This window comes from Coturnix japonica, chromosome 5 (genome assembly GCF_001577835.2).
Source record: "Coturnix japonica isolate 7356 chromosome 5, Coturnix japonica 2.1, whole genome shotgun sequence".
Taxonomy (NCBI): Eukaryota; Metazoa; Chordata; class Aves; order Galliformes; family Phasianidae; genus Coturnix; species Coturnix japonica.
In genome coordinates, this window is record NC_029520.1 from 4,815,362 (window position 1) to 4,833,491 (window position 18,130).

The window sequence follows — 18,130 nt, forward strand, 5'->3', positions numbered from 1 at the left end:
CTACCTGTTTACAGTAAGTGCTTGGATTTAGTAAAAAAGTTTTGCATTTTATTAGAAGACAGAGTTAAAACTGCCTGTTAACAAGCGATGAAGAGATGCACTGTTACATTGTCACACAGCTGGAGCCACACATAGGCTGCACCTATGTTAGCAAGTATTGTGTCATGCTAGGTTTTAGACAGAAAAGTTTGTAGATCTGATACCTATTTACTCATATGTGTTTGGTAGGATTTTCCTCAATCTAGCTCCACTTGGACCCAGTGGACTGTATGCCCGGTAGGAGTCATATATTGCATGAAGCCTGCATTTGTTCAGATGATGGATAGAGTCAATTGAACAGCACTGACTCTAAGCTGAAAAGATAATGTAGGTGCAGTGCTGGTGAATGAGCACTGTACTGGCTACTTTGTACCAGGAGAACCACCCAGTTAGATCTGCAAACCTTTAGCATCTCTTTCTAGGGGTCAAGTCCTTTTTGAGAACTTAACAGAAACTAATTTAAATATTTAGCATCAAAACAGAAAGTATTCCTTTATGGAAGCTGTTGAATCACAGCCTGAACCCATGATGGGGCACCTGGGAAAGGACCAGGTCAGTCCTGGAAGCACAGGCAAAAGAATTCCAGCTGTGTGAGCAGAAGGGGTAAAGCATGGCTGCACCTTTCTTAGACCCCATTTAAGGGCTGACTGCCACTGGGGAAAGAGCTCTGATTGGAGATCTCTCCTTTGTGGAGTTTATCCCTGTGGGCCTAGATCTTTGGAAACGACTGAGCAGTCTTTTTCCCTTCCTTTATGAGCCCTTTCTATTGTGCTAGTCCCTGTGTCATTACACCTTCTCCATCACCATTCCATCACGTTGATCTTTCTGATTGTTACAATTCCCATTTCCCATTAATACACCTGATTCTTCATTATCTTCAAAGGCTTCTCACATGTACGCCCTCTGATTAAATTTTGTCATCTGAGCCTTTAAAAGGATTTAACTTACTTAAGAGGTAAGGCCCAAGTTGTAGTCGATAAGAGACAGAAAGAAGCCGCTCTGTTGTTTGCTGGGAAATAAAGGTTGTTCAGACATAGTCCAGGTGTACAGAACTTATTATTGGGTTCTGGAAGTTTTCTTTATAAATTGCTCTTTGGTTGTAGAGAACAAAGAACAAGTACTGTGTCTTTAGAGATATGTTAGTAAATGGGCAGGTTTCCTCTCTTAAAACAGACTGAACTTGGAGCATTCCATCTGTCCCATGAGATGCTGTCCTGCGTGTCCAGTGTGTTGAAAGTCTGTAACTCAGCATCCTCATCTGGAGCAGTCACCGGAGGATCTCAATCACAAGTGAACATGTGTCACAACACACCAAAGATACATCTTTACTTTCGCTCTTGGAGACAGCATAACTCCCACCACATCGGCATGAAAGAGTGTAACATTGTTCATCTGCCAAAGAAAGAAGAGGAAGAACAGCCTTTAGTGCTCAGGATGGATCAGGAATCTATTTTGGATTATTATTTTATAGAGCTGCTCTTGAAAACAAAACTTGATTTGTGTGTGACCTCTCACTGCTGGACTGTGAGTGTCAATGCTTATGCTATATTCTTGTTTCTATGACTGTGAGAGATGGTTAATGCAAAACAGACAGAGTCAGTGTAGGCTCTTTAAAAGAACAGGTAATAAAAAGGTGCTTATCAGTGAAACAGAGATATGTTATAAGGACTGCATCACTGAATGCTTCCAAAAGAGGACCTGATTCTGACAAAGCACCAACAACTTTAGGCTGTAATTAAGAACAAACTAAGGAGTGTTTGTCATACAAATGACAGGTCAGGCTTCCAAAACAGACTGCTAACTCAGGAAAGAAACAGAAGAAAGGAGAAGTGAGTAAGCTTTCCCCCATCCCCAGCTTTAATAAAATAATACATTTAAACCAGCTATTACTCTAAAAAGGAATAAATTATAAAAGCTAGACTAATATAAAAGAGAAAAGTAACACACTATTAAGTGGAAAAACGTGTATTTAGAACATGCATTCTGCCATCATAAAAAGTGCAGTCAGATGCTTGAGAAATGCTGGGAGAGTCCAGAAAAGTAAAATCAATTGTATTTTAAAGAGAGAGCCCAATGGTCTGTGCACAAACAAAGGGAGAGCTGGAGGAGGGGATGGGGAGGAAAGTGAGAGAATGTAAAGTAGGTATCACAAAGTCAAGTGCCAATTCAACTTAACAGTGCTGGGAAAGGGCTTCAGCCGACTCTCATCAGCAACTTGACAGCAAGTAGCAGAGAAATGGAAGAATGGCAAGTAATCACAGAATAGAATAACCAAATCTGAGGAAAATATTAAAAAATAATAAAAGATGAAAAGAAATGTATAAGATGCAGAAAAAGATGGAAAATGCTTTATGTAACAGGCACTAAGAACAAGAAAGCATTCATACCTTCATTCCAGGACATATCCTCAAGAGAAATCTGTGCATGTACTGGCCATTCTTTTGTCAGATTATTCTCTATAAAGAAAATGGTGACAAATGCTCAGCTCAGGAAACACACAGGTTGTCAGTTCTTCCTGGTAAATTAACAGTTTTATTACTAGCAGTAAATCTGGTCCCTACCAGACAGTCATACCTAACAATCAGTTAAAGAAGTCCTTCTCAAATTTCCATTTGCCTGCATAAATTGGGGAATTTCTCTCTGTAGCCAGTATCCTCATACGGTGAAGATGTATTGCTAGAATTAAAACACTGCTGGAAACAGAAGGTGGAGGTCCAGATTATAACTTAATTTAATTCCCAGGAGATCACCCTACCTAACTGTTAGATGAAAGGCATTCTAAATGGTTTTCCAGCTTCTACTGTGCTCTTTACTCTGGACTGAAGAGCAGAAAGAAGGAGATTTCCCAACTACTTCCTTTACCTGTGATTTGACAAGTCTGAGGTGCATTTCCTTGGATACGGTGTTACTCAGATAAGAAATATTCCATGGAAACTGTCACTATCAAAAGAAATTGACCTGCATAGCAAGGACGCAAAGCAGGGATCACAGTTCTGTGTTCTGGTGATTCGGGCCCATTTCCTGATTCCAGGTTGTTTCTAGATTTTGTTTAGTCATTATTTAGCATTAAAAAAAATAAGGGAGATGACATTATATGTTGGTCACTACCACACTAACAGCTACGATGCTAACCAAGAAGCAAGAGTCACAGTAATAAAGAATACAGGAGAGATAGAATTCAAATCATATTATTTGGATAGTAAAATTTTGTTACTTTAGAGAAATGCTATACAAAATTAGGTTGCAAGTGAAACGGAATGTTTAATTTGGGACTTCTCTGTCGGTTTTATATGCTGCAATTATTTGCTTGTGTATGGGAAATTGTCAATCACAGCCTGAACCTCTGATTAACCATCTGAGGCAAGTGTCGGGTCAGCTGTGGGAGCACAGGTGAAGGTAATTCAGCTGTGCTCCCGGAAGGAGTGGAACTGGACTCCACCTCTCCTAGATTTCATTTAAGGGCTGACCACCACTAAAGTAACATCTTTTTCTGGAGGTTTTTCCTTTGTGGGGTTTTTGTGTTGAGCCTTGAGTACCCATCTTGATTGAAGTCTTCAGAGTTGGTGAGTTTTTTCTATAGATAACCTTTGGCTATCTGTTTTTGTCTATTCTTGTATTCTTCCAACTGTGTGTTACTATTTTCGCGTTGTTTCATTTGTACTGCTTGTCTGCATCAGAGCAGCAGAAACTTATTCTTCAGGGTTGAACAAAGCTGTTTTATTTTCCTTATTCTCCTACTCAATATATTATCGGATGTAAAATACCTCAAGACAGAACAAATAGCTTTGGTTAATTACTTTAACACACATATTGAGCTTTTGCACAGCTCAATATGAGCTGGGGAGCTTAGAACCAGAACTAAAACCTAGTGGTTTCACTAAGTGTTCAGTTTCTTTCTGTTCTTCCTTTTTCCAGCTACATGGTTGTTACTACATATTTTACAACCACATCTCTTATGATCCTCCAAAGTAAATCAGTGAAAGAAGGTTACCTAGCAATGCTATATTTACCAGCACTGAGTTATACATGGTAGCTTTACTTACATGCAACATAGGGTCAATCTGCAGAACTCTGTGCACAGAGTTGCACTTTCAGAAACTTTTCTGGCTATGGGCAACTGTGAAGGCCTGAATTATCCCTACTAACTTGAAAAACAAATTTTAATTCACAAGTAGTAGGGCCTGCTTGGCTTTGCCATCTATTGGATTTGTCTGACAACAAGAGGTGAAAGGATTCTGCAGCTCCATTGTCTCAACTGCAAGATCTAAGAAAACACTGGCAGGCTCATCAGAGAGGTTTATGAGCCTGCAATTCAAAGAGATTAAAAGGAAAAAACTACTGAGATTCTTTCAGGCTGCAGAACAACATTAAATAACTATTAGCGGCTTGGTTCAGTAAAGCTTTACTAGAGCCCTTGCTGGGTCATTCAGAAATGGTCAAAGAGGAAAGGTATTTAAGTTTTACTCGAGGATACAATAAATATTTCTTGGTCTATTTAAGGCTGAGTTTTAAGAAAGAGGTTGCAAGCAGTAAATGGAAACTTAACCCCTTTAACGATTCGTGGTAACAGTACAGATGGTCATAATACCAGAACAAGTTTTCTAACCATTGTATATTCTTAGCACTGACTTCTATTTTATCCAAAAAACAAGACAAATGCTTACAATTACCAAAGCTGAAGATATGTATTGTCTATCAGTACTGTCATAATACCTAAACCCAGGATACTTACAGAATTTTGTTTTGTTCCCTTTATAGTCTATTTTTTCAATAATTAGTAAAGTTGGAGGCTCTTAAATAATTTAAAAAGCATGCTTTAATTTGTAATTACTAAAAGTTACGTTAAAATGTTGCTAAACAAAAGACCTTGCCATAAACCTCCCCTTCCCCAGCCCTTCACCCTTTCAAAGGGACCTTGAATATAGTCAAGGGCTGACAGGAACACTAAAGATAAAATCCTGCTTTTTGGGTTGGAATATCCAAATGCAAGAGAAATGCAAGAGTTCTCTGTGAGACAGCTGGCCCATAAGCAGTTTTCCAGATGACCTTGGGATTCCAGTGGGCAGCAGGCTTCTTTTGAGTTAGCAGGGCACTGCTAAGTGTATCCAGCATTTTTAGGGAGTCATTGTTATTATTTGTTCTCTCTTATTTACGCTTTTGAGATTACATCTGATGCTTTCTGTACTCTTTGAGGTTCTCTAGTACAGAGCACTGGCAAACAGAAATAACTCCAGTCACCTACCAGTATGGTCAATGGTTGAGATACAGCATACAAACAGAAGCCAAGAACAGGTTTTGCATTTTGTTGTCTATAAGTGCTTCATGGGAAGACTTCCTAGAAGGATGCAAGTGACAAAAGATGCAAGGAACCCTTCCCAGGCCCCTGAATACCTAAGTAATTAACAATGATTTAATGTAACACAGTAAAGTACATGCAGGTATCTGCTATGGGAAAAAGACTACATGCAATGCAGGGGACTTCTTCCTGACTGTTATCCTTCAGATTCTGCTTCCTAGGCCTTGCAGTTTTACTAGCTTGCTGTATTATCTCTCATCCCTGCTCCCTTTAGCTGCTGTTTCAGTGCCTTTGTTCCTGTGAGCCTTTACAAATTTGTCTGGAATCATGACTTCAGAAGCAACTTGACAGGCATTCAAAGAACTGGATTTTATTTCATTGTCGTTTTGCTGCTAGGGAACATACTGCAAAGAATGCATTAATGTTGCACATGTATGTTGTGTGTTTGGCTTAGTATGAAACACCATGTCCTTTCTGAACAGGATGCTCTGTATTGAAATATGCCCACCACGTTTCCTCACTGCTACCAAATACCTGCGTAAAGAAATCGTTTCCTTCATTTGCTCTGTCAAAAACACCACGAACAGAACACTCAGATGGCTTTTAGAGTAACCCATCTAGATGCAGAGCAATCTCTGTACATACAGAGAACCTCCTAAATACTGTAAAATAAAACTTGGTCACAAGTGATGCACAGAAATGTCCTTAAATACCATTGGGAAAACAGAGTACTTTATTAAATCTTCTTGTAATACCCCTTAGTTAATAGATTTTCATGATACAAGTAAATATGAAACTCACTGTATTTAAGGTTTAGATAAAATTGGCTGTACATAAAAAGAAACTTGCAGCTTAATCTTGACAATTTCTTTTTTCTGTGCACATATAATTAATGAAAATGGAAGACACAATTGAAGCTGCAACTACGGTACACTGATAGCGGAAATTCTTACTGGTTCTTACCAGCCATATGAAAAATAAGACTGAGAGAAGTTATTTGGGATGGATGTTAATACTATTTACTTAAAAAATCAACACAAGATCAATTTTTCCCTTTCTTCTTAAATATTTGCTTTTTTTTTTTTTTTTTTTTTTTTTAACCCTTTCCACCCTCTCTTCAAATCAAACACACAGCCTGAAATACAAATTATTTAAGTAGAGAATTCATACTGGGCATATACAATTATATATCGCTCTTTTTATCCTGCAGTGATGCATATCTACCAGAATGACTAAGCCTTTGTTTCTCAAAGTTCTGGTATTCACAGCGGCAGGGGAGTTAAAAATCAGCACAAGAGAGAAAGGTCTGATGGTGTGCCAATGTACAATGGAAGAGAATTCAATAACAAGCTGCAGAGACAGTGGGCTTTTATCAGACACATTCAGAAGTGGTGGTGGCTACACGTCAATGCTGGGCCAGAGTGTGTTACTGCAGAGTGCGACTGAGTGTTTTCCCCACAGGCAATACACTATTATTGACTCCCCCCATTAACATGTAGGGTGGATATACATTTATTGAAGGTTCTAATGGAAGGCTGAGGGACTCCTATCCCGAGGCCAGAGCAGAAAGACAGCCTATCACTTCATGTAATGGTAGCCCATGTGTGACAGACCTGACCTACATTTCCCCCCTTTCTTTCTCACAACAGCCTGTCACTGTTTTAAGAAGCTATTTTCTGAGAGGTATAAAAAGAAATGCATGCTAGAGCTGCCTAGTTAATGTGTTATATTGGAATATTATTTATAAACTTGCCTTAGACTAATTTAGAATGCAGAATTATTATGAAAGCTACCTTAAACAAACAGCTGGAAAGAATGCGCCTTAATGATTCTGAAGTGCTTATGTACCATACACATCCAACAGCAGATATAAACTAAAATAGTGCTTGTATCTAAAATACTGCAATGAAACGCACTATGGGACTTATAAAATAAATAGGTGAAGAACATGTAATGAAGCTGCCTTAATAAAATAAAAAGGAATAAGGTCTATAATTAGTATAAATTCCATATTCAAATTATTAGGAATAACGCCACCTAATGTTTTGTGGGGGGTAATTCAGTGTTTTCACTAGCTAATGTATGTGTAGCAAAAGCTATAAATAATGGATCCACGTTTGAAAGTAGGACAAGAGTGAGAGAAACATTTGGTTCAGCAACAAACAGCATTTTAAAATACCATCTCACTACTACTCGCAGACCCTGCTTATTTAAAGAGCTGCTGCCACTATGGCACTCCTTGGCAGGAACCTACCACGCTGCTGCAGGTCATACTCTTTTTTTGTCTCTTCATTCCCTAGAATTTTCCACGCTTGATCAATTTCGATGAACCTCTGCACACGCTCCTCCACTTCTCCTGCTGGCACATCTGCCTTCTGTTTGTCTGGGTGATACTGCCAATCAAACAAATAAACAGAAAAAGATTAAAAAAAAAAAGTTGAGGGGAGTGGAAGAGGAACGATCAATAATGCATTTGATATTCAGCTAAAAGGACAGGAAGAAAAAGGAGAAGGTATGAGCTAAGGTGCCAAAGGAAGGGAGACAGTGGTTCTGGGCACAGGAGAAATCTGCCAATTTAATTAGACCACTGAAATGGCAACCAAATCACCAGTGGCACAAATGTCACCATGTGCACTGCCGGCATTTTCTGGCTAATTTGCTGATGGAATCATCGGTGTTATGGACAATTTACCTAGAGAGAGAGTGACTGCTACAAACAGAAATAGGTATGTGCAGGGGACTCCAACACGGGAACAAGAGGAGATGTTGTAGGTGCTGATGTCTTTGTAAAATGACACGTAGCTGATTTCAGCAACACTGCCAACATTTAGTTAATGCTACTACAGGTAAACTGAGTAACGTGTTGCATGTATGTAGGCTTTTAAACTGCTATTCCAATCAGTGAAAATATACATGATCAAGTGTAATTTATAAAGCGTGCAATTCTTCTTTTGAAAATATGCCTCAACATCTTTAATTTCTTCCAGTTCAGTGAATCAACAGCCCTTCCAAATATGTAAAGTCATGGATCACTGGCTACAAAAAGTATGTCATTTTAGTTAAGAAATGGTTATTCAAGGACATAACTGCAAGAAAGCCCACATTATATAGGCAACACTAATTGAAATGGTATCTCTTTTTAAACCACTTGTAACTACTGGTTCTGAGCAGAGTGTTCTGTTGTCTTCTTGGTTCAATTGTGTACTGAGAGGTAATCCTCAAAGCACTAAAATGCTCATTGTCAGCCTTCTTTCATGTATCCTTTTCCATATACACCTGAGAGGACTTGCAAGCTCAAGTACAAAATATGTACATAACGTGTGCTATTGGCCCACACTGTGTAAAGCAGGCTTGAAGTTACCTCCATGTTCATGACTAAACATTGTCCTGTAACTTGCTGAAAATAAGACTGAAGCAGTTGTGATCTGAGTGTTTAATTACAGGTATCCCCACTCTACCTCCCCAGCTGAAGATGACCGAATTCTAAAGCACAGAAAAACTCAAACAAGTAGGTAATTATATTTAGTATTCTAAATAGCCAATTAGAAAACAAGTAATTGTACTGTTAGTTGGTAGGCAATAAATTCAGGCTTCTGCTGTCATACATCATGCTGTATTGTTAAAGCTATTTAAAAGCATTATTTTTCAAATCCATTTTTCTGAAACCACAGCTTTTCCGAATGTGTTTTAATTGACAGTTTATAGTCTATCATGTGTGGAAGGTCTTTTTTTTTAACCAGTGCTTAACAAGTATATGAGGCAAAATAGTGCACATTAAAGGCTTACATGTTTTGCTTTTAGCAATGATATTTAAAAAATACTTTTGTAGGTATTTTGCAGTTATTGCTCAAAGCAATATTTCACCTAGGAAATATCAATTAATTAATCTACAAATTCAGATGCTGTTATTTAAATTTGAATCACCCCAAATATTTTATAGGCACTTAATTACAGTGCCTATAAAGCTGTACGACTCTACGTATGTTACTGCACTTAAATGATGCAGCGAACACTCCCCTACAAGTTTACGTGCAAAAGAAGTTCTGAAGTTTCTAGGAGTGCTGGACCAGACTTTGTGCCACTGATGCTTAATTAGATACAGTTGAGCAGCAGCACCACAAAACTACTGCTCTTATTATTGTATGTTTGGATAGGCCACAAGACAGCACCTCCTCTCTCAGTTTCTTACAATGACTGATTGCCCAGAACAGCACTAAGATCATCCTTCTTGCCAAGGACAGTTGAGAAAACACCCCCACAAAACTGCTTATGCTTCTCTTTTGCTACACCAAAACTGAAAGACTGAAAAAGACTTTTGGAAGCATCATAAAAATACTCTGGAAAAATAATAATGGATGCAGAAAAGGCTTTTGTGCTCATTCTTAAATGAAGGAAGATTCATCACTCTTCAGGTTCGTCCTTCAGCTTTTCTTTCCTATAGAATTAATAACTACACTGCGGGGGGATTTACTGATTAAATCTTAATGCTTTTTGGAAGTATTTTTTCCTCCTTGTCTTGGAGCTATTACTCTGTTACCATCTGATATGTTTAGCCTTTCCCTCTACACTAAGCAACATCTTCAAACTTCTGCTCTTTCACTTTGAACCTTTTATTTCCTGTTTCATTTGAATGTGATTTGGATCTGTTGTCATTGACTCCCTTTTCCTACCATTCAGCTAAATACTGTTCAGATCAAGATACAAGAATACTTTCCTTTGAAGCAAAAATCCATTCGTGATACACATACAAGTCTTCTTTCACCTGCAAGGTAACAAAGGAGGTGTCTTATTTTCTAGTCATTTTAGACCCTGGTCAGGCAGATCAGACACCAACCACAGAGAACACTGCCAAACTTTAAACCAACCTACTAACATCTGCCATTTATGCAGAGTACTTTTAATGTCCACTTTCAGTGCTTCAGACTATCATCTAATTATTTTGTGGCATTTTCTTCCATTCTTAGTTGCCATATCCATGCTTCCAATTCTTTTACCTCTCCAGTTTACCCTTCAGAGGAGCTGCCTGAACACCAGCCAGGAGTTCTGTTCCGAGGAAGGTTAAATCTAATGTATGTTTCTGATCTCCTCCTCCCATTCAGCTTTATTTCTAGGTTAATCTCAGCTGTGAACACGTACAAGCAGTATGATGAAAACAGACAAGCCTGTTTTCTACTCGACTTGTCTCCTCCTACGCAAATGGAACTATTGCTCATCTCTCCTTCTATGCGTCCAGTTCTAAGTTCTTACTCAAAATGTTAGTGCCTACCAACATCTCCTACAATCTCTCTTCTCAAATTCTGTGCAAATTATCTTCCTGTCATTCATACTTGCCACTTGAGCACTATTTTCAGCTGTATTACTGCACTTAGGCTATATTTATCTTTCTAGCTATATATGCATAGTGTTTTTGAAGGAACAATATATCCATAAGGACAGCTTTTTGCTGATCATTCATGTGTTTACTTTTGGACAGTTTTCTTTCTGAACCCAGCAATAACTTTTACTAACGTGTTACTACTTAATAGAACTTTATAAAAACAAATAAGGATGTCTTCCAGAGGCTGATGGAGGAGGAAGGAAGCTAGAATCTGTCTTTCCTTTTCAAAGAACTACTTGAAGTGATTTGCCAGCTAATTTTTTCTTGCTGAAGAATACATGGAATTGGTGTTGCTTTACAGTGTGTGACACTTTGTAGTTAATAATGGTGCTAAGCTAATGGAAGTGTATAACCTGCTCTTTTCACTATCAGAAAAGCAGTATATGCATATAATATACATATTGCTTGCTCCCCTGTTTAAGTGTTGCGTGGTGGGTAGCACTTGTGGACTCAAACAGTCAAATTTTTTGGTGCTGCAGAGGAACAGAGAAGCAGCCTAATACAAATAAAACTAGTACTTTTCAATTCCAGTACCATTAGTTTACCTTTCCAATACAGCTAAATGATAGTACTGAACTGTCTTACTGTTAACATACGTCAAATTGTGCCCTGCTGTAGTTTGGGCGCAGTGAGTAGTTTCCCCTGGCAAATGACTCTGAGACAGATATAGCTCAGCTCGTAGTTCAGATCTAAATATCCAGAGGTTTAGAAATAGTTCATGGAATATCTTAGTAATTTTCTTTCACGATGATCATCTACTGCCTTCAATATCTATCACAGAATAAAAACAAAGCAATTTATTATTTTTTTTCCTCAGCAGGCTTAATGTTATTTTGTTCACGAAATAATTAATTTGTAGACAGTCTCCAAACATTATTCCACCAACTGTGTATTGATGTGGGCTTGTAAACTCCTTATCTACTAACTTCTTATTGATTCTTGCAGCTGATAAGTGCATTACCTTACATTATTAGCCAGCATCTCCAGAACAGTAGCTGCAACATTGGCTTTTGCATTACAGCAATCATAAACAAGTTAAAGAATTCCCAAACAGGCATGGTTTGTAGAGAGAGCCCAACATATGCTATACATAGTAGTCAACTGCTACAATCTTTATTTCTGCCAGCTTTATACTCTGTGAAGTGTGGTCCATTTTGCACTTTAAATATTGAAAAATTAATCCCTGAACCTCCTGGTCAGTAACTGTAATGGCACTACATCTGAATAACCATATGAACAGAGCTTTAGAACTCTCATTCCACAAGATGGGAAACTAAGATAGTTGGCTGAGGTTTGGTTGGGTAAATTAAGTGACACAGGTGACACACAAAGGTCCCTGTCCTCCTAGCACTTGTACAAGTTACTTAACATCATGAAATAAAAGTAATGGGATTGATTGATTTTAATCAAATTCAAATTAGCAAGCAGAAAATTTTTAGTTAAATCAATTTAATGTACATTCCTTATTGGTACTAATGAACTTACTCTTCAAAAGAAATTTACAGTGCCCATGGAGAATCAGTGTAACATGATGATATATTGGGAGGGGTGAAGCTTACAGCCATAGGTTTAATGTTAGACTGTAGTCTCTTGCTAAACTATGGAATGCATAGCAAAATATAGTCAAACTTTAAGTACTTTTCTATATGACAAATTAAGAGGGTGACGTTCAGATAAGGTTAAAAGTTAGTTACATTACCATGATTACTTTGTCCAAGGATATTCATTTTAAAATCCAGAGATGCACCACATCTCCAGCTCCACAAATGAAAACAGGTTTTATCTTCTACTACTACCAGACTTTTATTTAAATTATGGAAATGTGTTTTAATTTGTTACTATGTATTTAATAGATAACTAAGAACTCTTACTTTGCTAAATTTAATTGGTACGCCCTAAATCTGTACTATTTCCATAGGGATGTGTATCTATACTGTTATACTAGCCTGTATACCAGGCTAGGGATCTGCCTGGAGTTCTGAAGTGAAGCAAGTTAAAAGATTTGAATGAGTTTACTTACATGAATTCAAATACACACTCAATTTTGCAGGAACTACATCTAATGATTAAATATGGCTCAGTGGTGGAGTAGTAACATCTTAAGTTAACGTGGTATCTTGTTTCTTATCTTAGATGTATAGTAGTAGCTATATTTACAGCCTGACAGTAATGCTCGACATAATGCACCCAGAAATGAGAGATCTAGCAAAGTATGAATCATTTGGTTTTGTTGTGGGTATTCTCTCTTTTTCTTTTTTTTTTATTACCATAAATGTAACAGAAAGCCACAGTGTTCATTACTTACAGTGTTCCTGACTTGGGGTACAACTACAGTATTTCCTGGAACTTGGAACAGGATCTGCATTTGCATTAAGAAATAAGCAGTGGATGAAGAGGTGATAACGATTAGGAGGAGCTCAACCCAGACTTTACAGGTGGAGCACTGCTTGGTATCTTGTGGATGTACCACTTTTTGTGAATGACGGAATTGAATTACAATTGCAAACAGAAGAGGTAAGAGTTGAGAAATGCATGTAAAGAGCTGCCTGGATTAACTATGCAAGAGTGAAAGTCACTGCAGATGAGCACTGGGTACAACGAGAGAATAGCAGCACATACCATCAACATCCATTCCAGTGATGGGAGAGTTGAACATAAGCAACTGGACAAAGCAGTTGGATGTTACACTGTTCAGGTAAGGAAAATGCCATTATTTTCAGACTCCAGATTCACAGACTGGAATCCAACAGAAGGAGATTTTGACTACTAACTGGAATGGTAAAGATTACCAAACTCTACTAAAATCTCATCATCAATATTTGGGGAGTGGAGGATGGTCAATCTATATATTAGCCAATATATTCAAATTTCAGAGTCTGAACTCTCTCTCAATGTCAATACGACTATTTGTTTAGTTAATATCAGACTTAGGTTTTTTTATTCCACAGGATAATCCCTAAAATTTTAAAGACAATACATATAAACATAATAGGAAGCCTAACACGAACTGTCTTCTTCTGTTCCAAGTTCAGCAACAACGCTGCACTAAAAGCCAAAATACAGAAATAATTACTAGTGTGTATGCCTCTTGCAATGCAACAAAGTGCAAGAATTTCAACAAAAGAACAATATGCACGAGATAACATCAAAATTGCCAACTAAGTATAAGAAAATTTCTCATACACTCTTTATGCATTATTAACTGTGACTATTATTATCTACAAGTTAAGCTAACGAGGTCAGGACACAAACTGTCAGTGTTCCCGTCTGACACAAGTATTCATAGGTCCATGTAAATTTGTCTGTAGACTACAGAGCTCATCATAACACTTCACGTCATGCTAAAAGGAAAGCTACAAGCCAGTCAACAGTACACAGGACAAATCTGGTTAATATTCTTAATTTCCCACTGTAGTCTGTAAATTCTTGCTAATTTTTGTGTCTTAAGAAAAAAAAATGGAGTGAACTGAATGGCAGATTATTGTTTGTAAGAGGAAAGTCTTTTGCTCCTGTTTTGCTCCTGCTTACGACGTTTGCAGTAAATACCAGTTTTTGTAGTGAGACTTGCCAATAAATCTCACCCCCAACATAGAGTGTCTGTTCATACTCAGATTTTGGCTGCTCTGCCACGAATGCCAACAAAGGGACCAATTAATGAAAACTTTCTTGATACGTTCCCAGTGGATGAATGTCCGCCTTGCAGAAGGTACTCTGACAACATTCATCTCACACAGGCCAAATGGCTGCTCTGTGGTAGCAATTAAGACACCACCGGCCTTGGCTAGATTTAAACCAACAACCAAATCTGTGTAGCTCTGACCAAATGCTCACAGAAATGAAGCGGTTTTAACTTTTGAGGAAGAACCGGACTGCGTCACACAACTGTATCCACTAACATTAACTCCAAACTCAGGTGATAGGCATGACATAGTGACTAGAAAAAATGTGTTCTACTCTTGTGGAATTCAGACTCCAGTAGATTTAAGTCAGAACACAGAACAGATTTAATGATGCAGCTGTTTATTAAATTGGAATTTGAAACTGTGGGTAACTGAGTTTAAGAAAAACACACGTCTCAGCCACCTGTGTTGAGCAAGAAAAAAATATGTAACACGCACTTGGCCTGTGGCACTCAATAAAAGGTCACAGAAAGAAGCCATTTTGGAACTTCACCATCTGAAACCATTAAATTGGGTCACGGTTCAAGGACACTTCCATATTTTACAAAGATCTAAGGGATTTATGCAAAATAAAATCCTTCTAAAACAGCAATTGCTTTATTTCAGTAGGACAGAGAAACTCAAGCTGGAGGGGAAAATGAATTAATTTTGAAAAGATGGTTTCAGCATGTAAATATTAAACTTTCCTCCTATCGCAGGAGGAGAGAGAAATTCTGAATGAACAGTAGGAATTAATTATTGATATATTTATAAGCAAGAACAGAAAAAACCTTACTCCCAGTAGCCAAGTAAGTCTGGCAGTACTGGAAAGGCACTTTGAGACTTTCAAGGCAAAACCACTTAATTTTCAACTGAAAAACAATTTCAAACTAACACATACTAGAAAAACAGGGTAGAACCTTAAAGCCTTGCAGTGATACCTGCTCTTAAAGTAATCTCACTTGTCACTGTATCACGTGAGCCATCAGGCACCGCTCCAAAAAGCAGGAAGGAAAACAGCTTACTTTTATTTTAAATATTCATTTCATCTAGTCCCATAATTTGCAGTTCACCTCTTAAATTAAAATAATAATAATAATAAAAGACCTAAACAAATGAAAGGCTCCAAGATTTTTAAGAAGCCTTATAGAAAACAAAAGCTTGATACTTTAAATGGCTATGATGTGTCAAGCACTCTCAGCCTTCCCTGAGATACCAGTGAAAAGTGGAGGTTTTCATCAGAAAAACAGAAAGATTAGAAAATTTCCCTCACTGGATCTATCTTCAGCCATTCTTTTAGTTTTTCTACAGGTTTATTTTGCATATAAAAGTCTCATATAGCAGCCATCCTGAAGCGCTGCACTCTGTGGCCTGTATGGTTCATCAGGTACTAATTAGATAGCATGTTCTGTCAACACTTTCTTGCTCTTCTTCTATTAATTGATCATCCTGCCAAATTAATACAATGCAACACCCCTTCTGAACTCCTTGAGCTTCTTTACTTGTGAAAAAGAATAAGGAGAGGGGGGGAAAAACCCTCTAAAAGGTCACGAGGTAACTGCATTTCTTCAGGAGTGCTAAGAAGAAACTAGAGTGAGCTGTATCATCTCCTATCATATATCACCATATCACCTCTGTATCTCAGAGCCTAAACAACGGCTGCCCTTACAGCCCCATAAAGCCACAATATCGAATGGTGTTTTATAAAAAACTGCAAGAAATAACACGCATGTATTCTTCACTTATTAGACTGCAATAAAAACTGCAGGAGATGGATAAAAAACAAACGGCAAAGCAGTTGCCAAATACAACACACTACTGCCACCTAATGCTTACTAGAAGGTTACATCAAACACACGGCTTTGTCTTAGCACTATGTGGCATAGTGAAAATTGGAGATGAAAGAAAACAAAGTTTCCAATCGTTTCTAAGTATCTCCTTTCCAGTTCTTCCCCTACAGGCTTTCTAAATGGAACCGATGGGATCATATCCTTGTATATATATCTATATATCTACATGTATATATATCTTGTATACAAAGACTAACATGCAAGATGAATGTTGATTGGGCTAAATATGAGGTTCAAATGTTTAATCTGTAAAAATACCAGGGATGTCATACGTTTTTTTAATTAGTATACCCACATAAGGAGGTACAAGTGCATTCACTTGATCAGAGTCCACGCTTGTTTATATACATGTAAGCTGTTGGTAACTGAGAAGATAGTAGCACAATTCAGCCTTGAAAAGCTTCAACCAGCAAGTATTTGGAAAGGAAAAGAAAAAAGAGAGGTGTGGTCTCATGCCTAAACAGCACAAAACAATATTACATTGAAAGTACTTTTCTTATTTGAGTGATTTTGCAACAAAACACTCCTTCTGAAACGTGAAACTTGTTCACTTCCATGAAAAGAACGATTCCAGGTCTTAAACTTGCTTTCCTAGCCCACAATCAATCTTTTCAACGTGTTCACTCAATTGGCAGAAGTTAGCAGGGAACATGGAAGGAGCCTGTTTTTTCCACTTGTAAAGAGGAGAAACAAAGTGAAGCGTTCCTTGTGACATTCAATCTTTTCATACAGAAGTGGATTAAAATTCCCCCAAAGGATGTCTATCCAAAGACAGCTTGACAAAAGAGCAAGGAATTCATTTTCTTGATTCATTAATTCAATCCATCTCCTCTTCCTTTTTCTCCCACCCAAAACAAACAAACTTTTAGCTTTTTCACAACTTTACCCTTTTCCTACCTGATCTGGTTATTGATTTGCTTTGCTGCTTCCAGCCGCCGCTGTCTACTCCAGGATGATTCTTACTCATACAGATTTACCTCCTAGTTTCTCCTTATACCTTACCTGTTCTATTGTGTCTTTCTAGCATTGCTCAGTGATCAACCAGAAGGTGAAAGCTGTATCCATTCTCCTTTTTTTCCTCCTACAGTCTGCCATAATCCACAACTAGTTAGTTAGACAACTATCCATCTGAGCTCCCTATGTAATATTTAACTGCTTGAATGTTTTGCAAGCACAATCCATCTTTACAACACTTTCCAAACACAGGGAGCCACGTCTGTGTGCAGCATCCAGCACAGAAGACCTCAACCTTAGTTTATTTTAAAAATGAACAGAATTTTTAAAGCTATTTCTAACTTCATCTACCCTCTTTCTGATTAGCCAAGAAATTCACCATTACATCTTTCATATTTAAATTCTAATTTTAATATATTATTATGATCAATAACTTATGAAACAAGAGCAGCTCTGTGGAGGACTTGGGGGTCCTGGTGGATGAGAAACTGGACATGAGCAGCAATGGGCTGCATTAAAAAAGGGGTGGCCAGCAGGGAGAGGGAGGTGATTGTTCTCCTCTACTCAGCTCTTGTGAGGCCCCATATGCAGTGCTGCGTTCAGGCATGGGGCCCCCAGTACAGAAAGGGCGTGGAGCTTGAAGAAGAGAAGGCTCCAGGGAGAACTCATTGCAGTTTTCAAGTACTTGAAGAGAGCATATAAACAGGAGTGGCAGTGGTTGTTTAGGAGGGTGAATAGTGATAGAACAAGGGGAAATGGTTTTAAACTGAGACAGGGGAGGTTTAGGTTAGATATTAGGAGGAAGTTTTTCACACATAGGGTGTTGATGAAATGGAGAAGGTTGCCCAGAGAGGCTGTGGATGCCCCATCCCTGTAGGCACTGAATGCCAGGCTAGATGTGACTCTGGACAGCCTGGTCTGGTGGTTGGTGACTGTATAGGAAACAGTTAATCAT

The 18,130-nt window shown here is 38.0% G+C and overlaps 1 protein-coding gene across 1 annotated transcript in view; it reads right to left on the minus strand.

Annotated features, from left to right (window-relative positions):
• Positions 1–26: 26 nt before the first annotated feature.
• DNAJC24 (DnaJ heat shock protein family (Hsp40) member C24) overlaps positions 27–18,130 on the minus strand; it is a 24,687-nt gene continuing 6,583 nt past the window's right edge. The window contains exons 3-5 of the mRNA XM_015863494.2: positions 7,590–7,728; positions 2,427–2,495; positions 27–1,431 (exon numbers count right to left, since the gene is read on the minus strand). Of these exons, the coding sequence (XP_015718980.1) occupies positions 1,307–1,431; positions 2,427–2,495; positions 7,590–7,728 (333 nt within the window). The 3' untranslated portion in view covers positions 27–1,306. The remainder of the gene's footprint in view (positions 1,432–2,426; positions 2,496–7,589; positions 7,729–18,130) is intronic.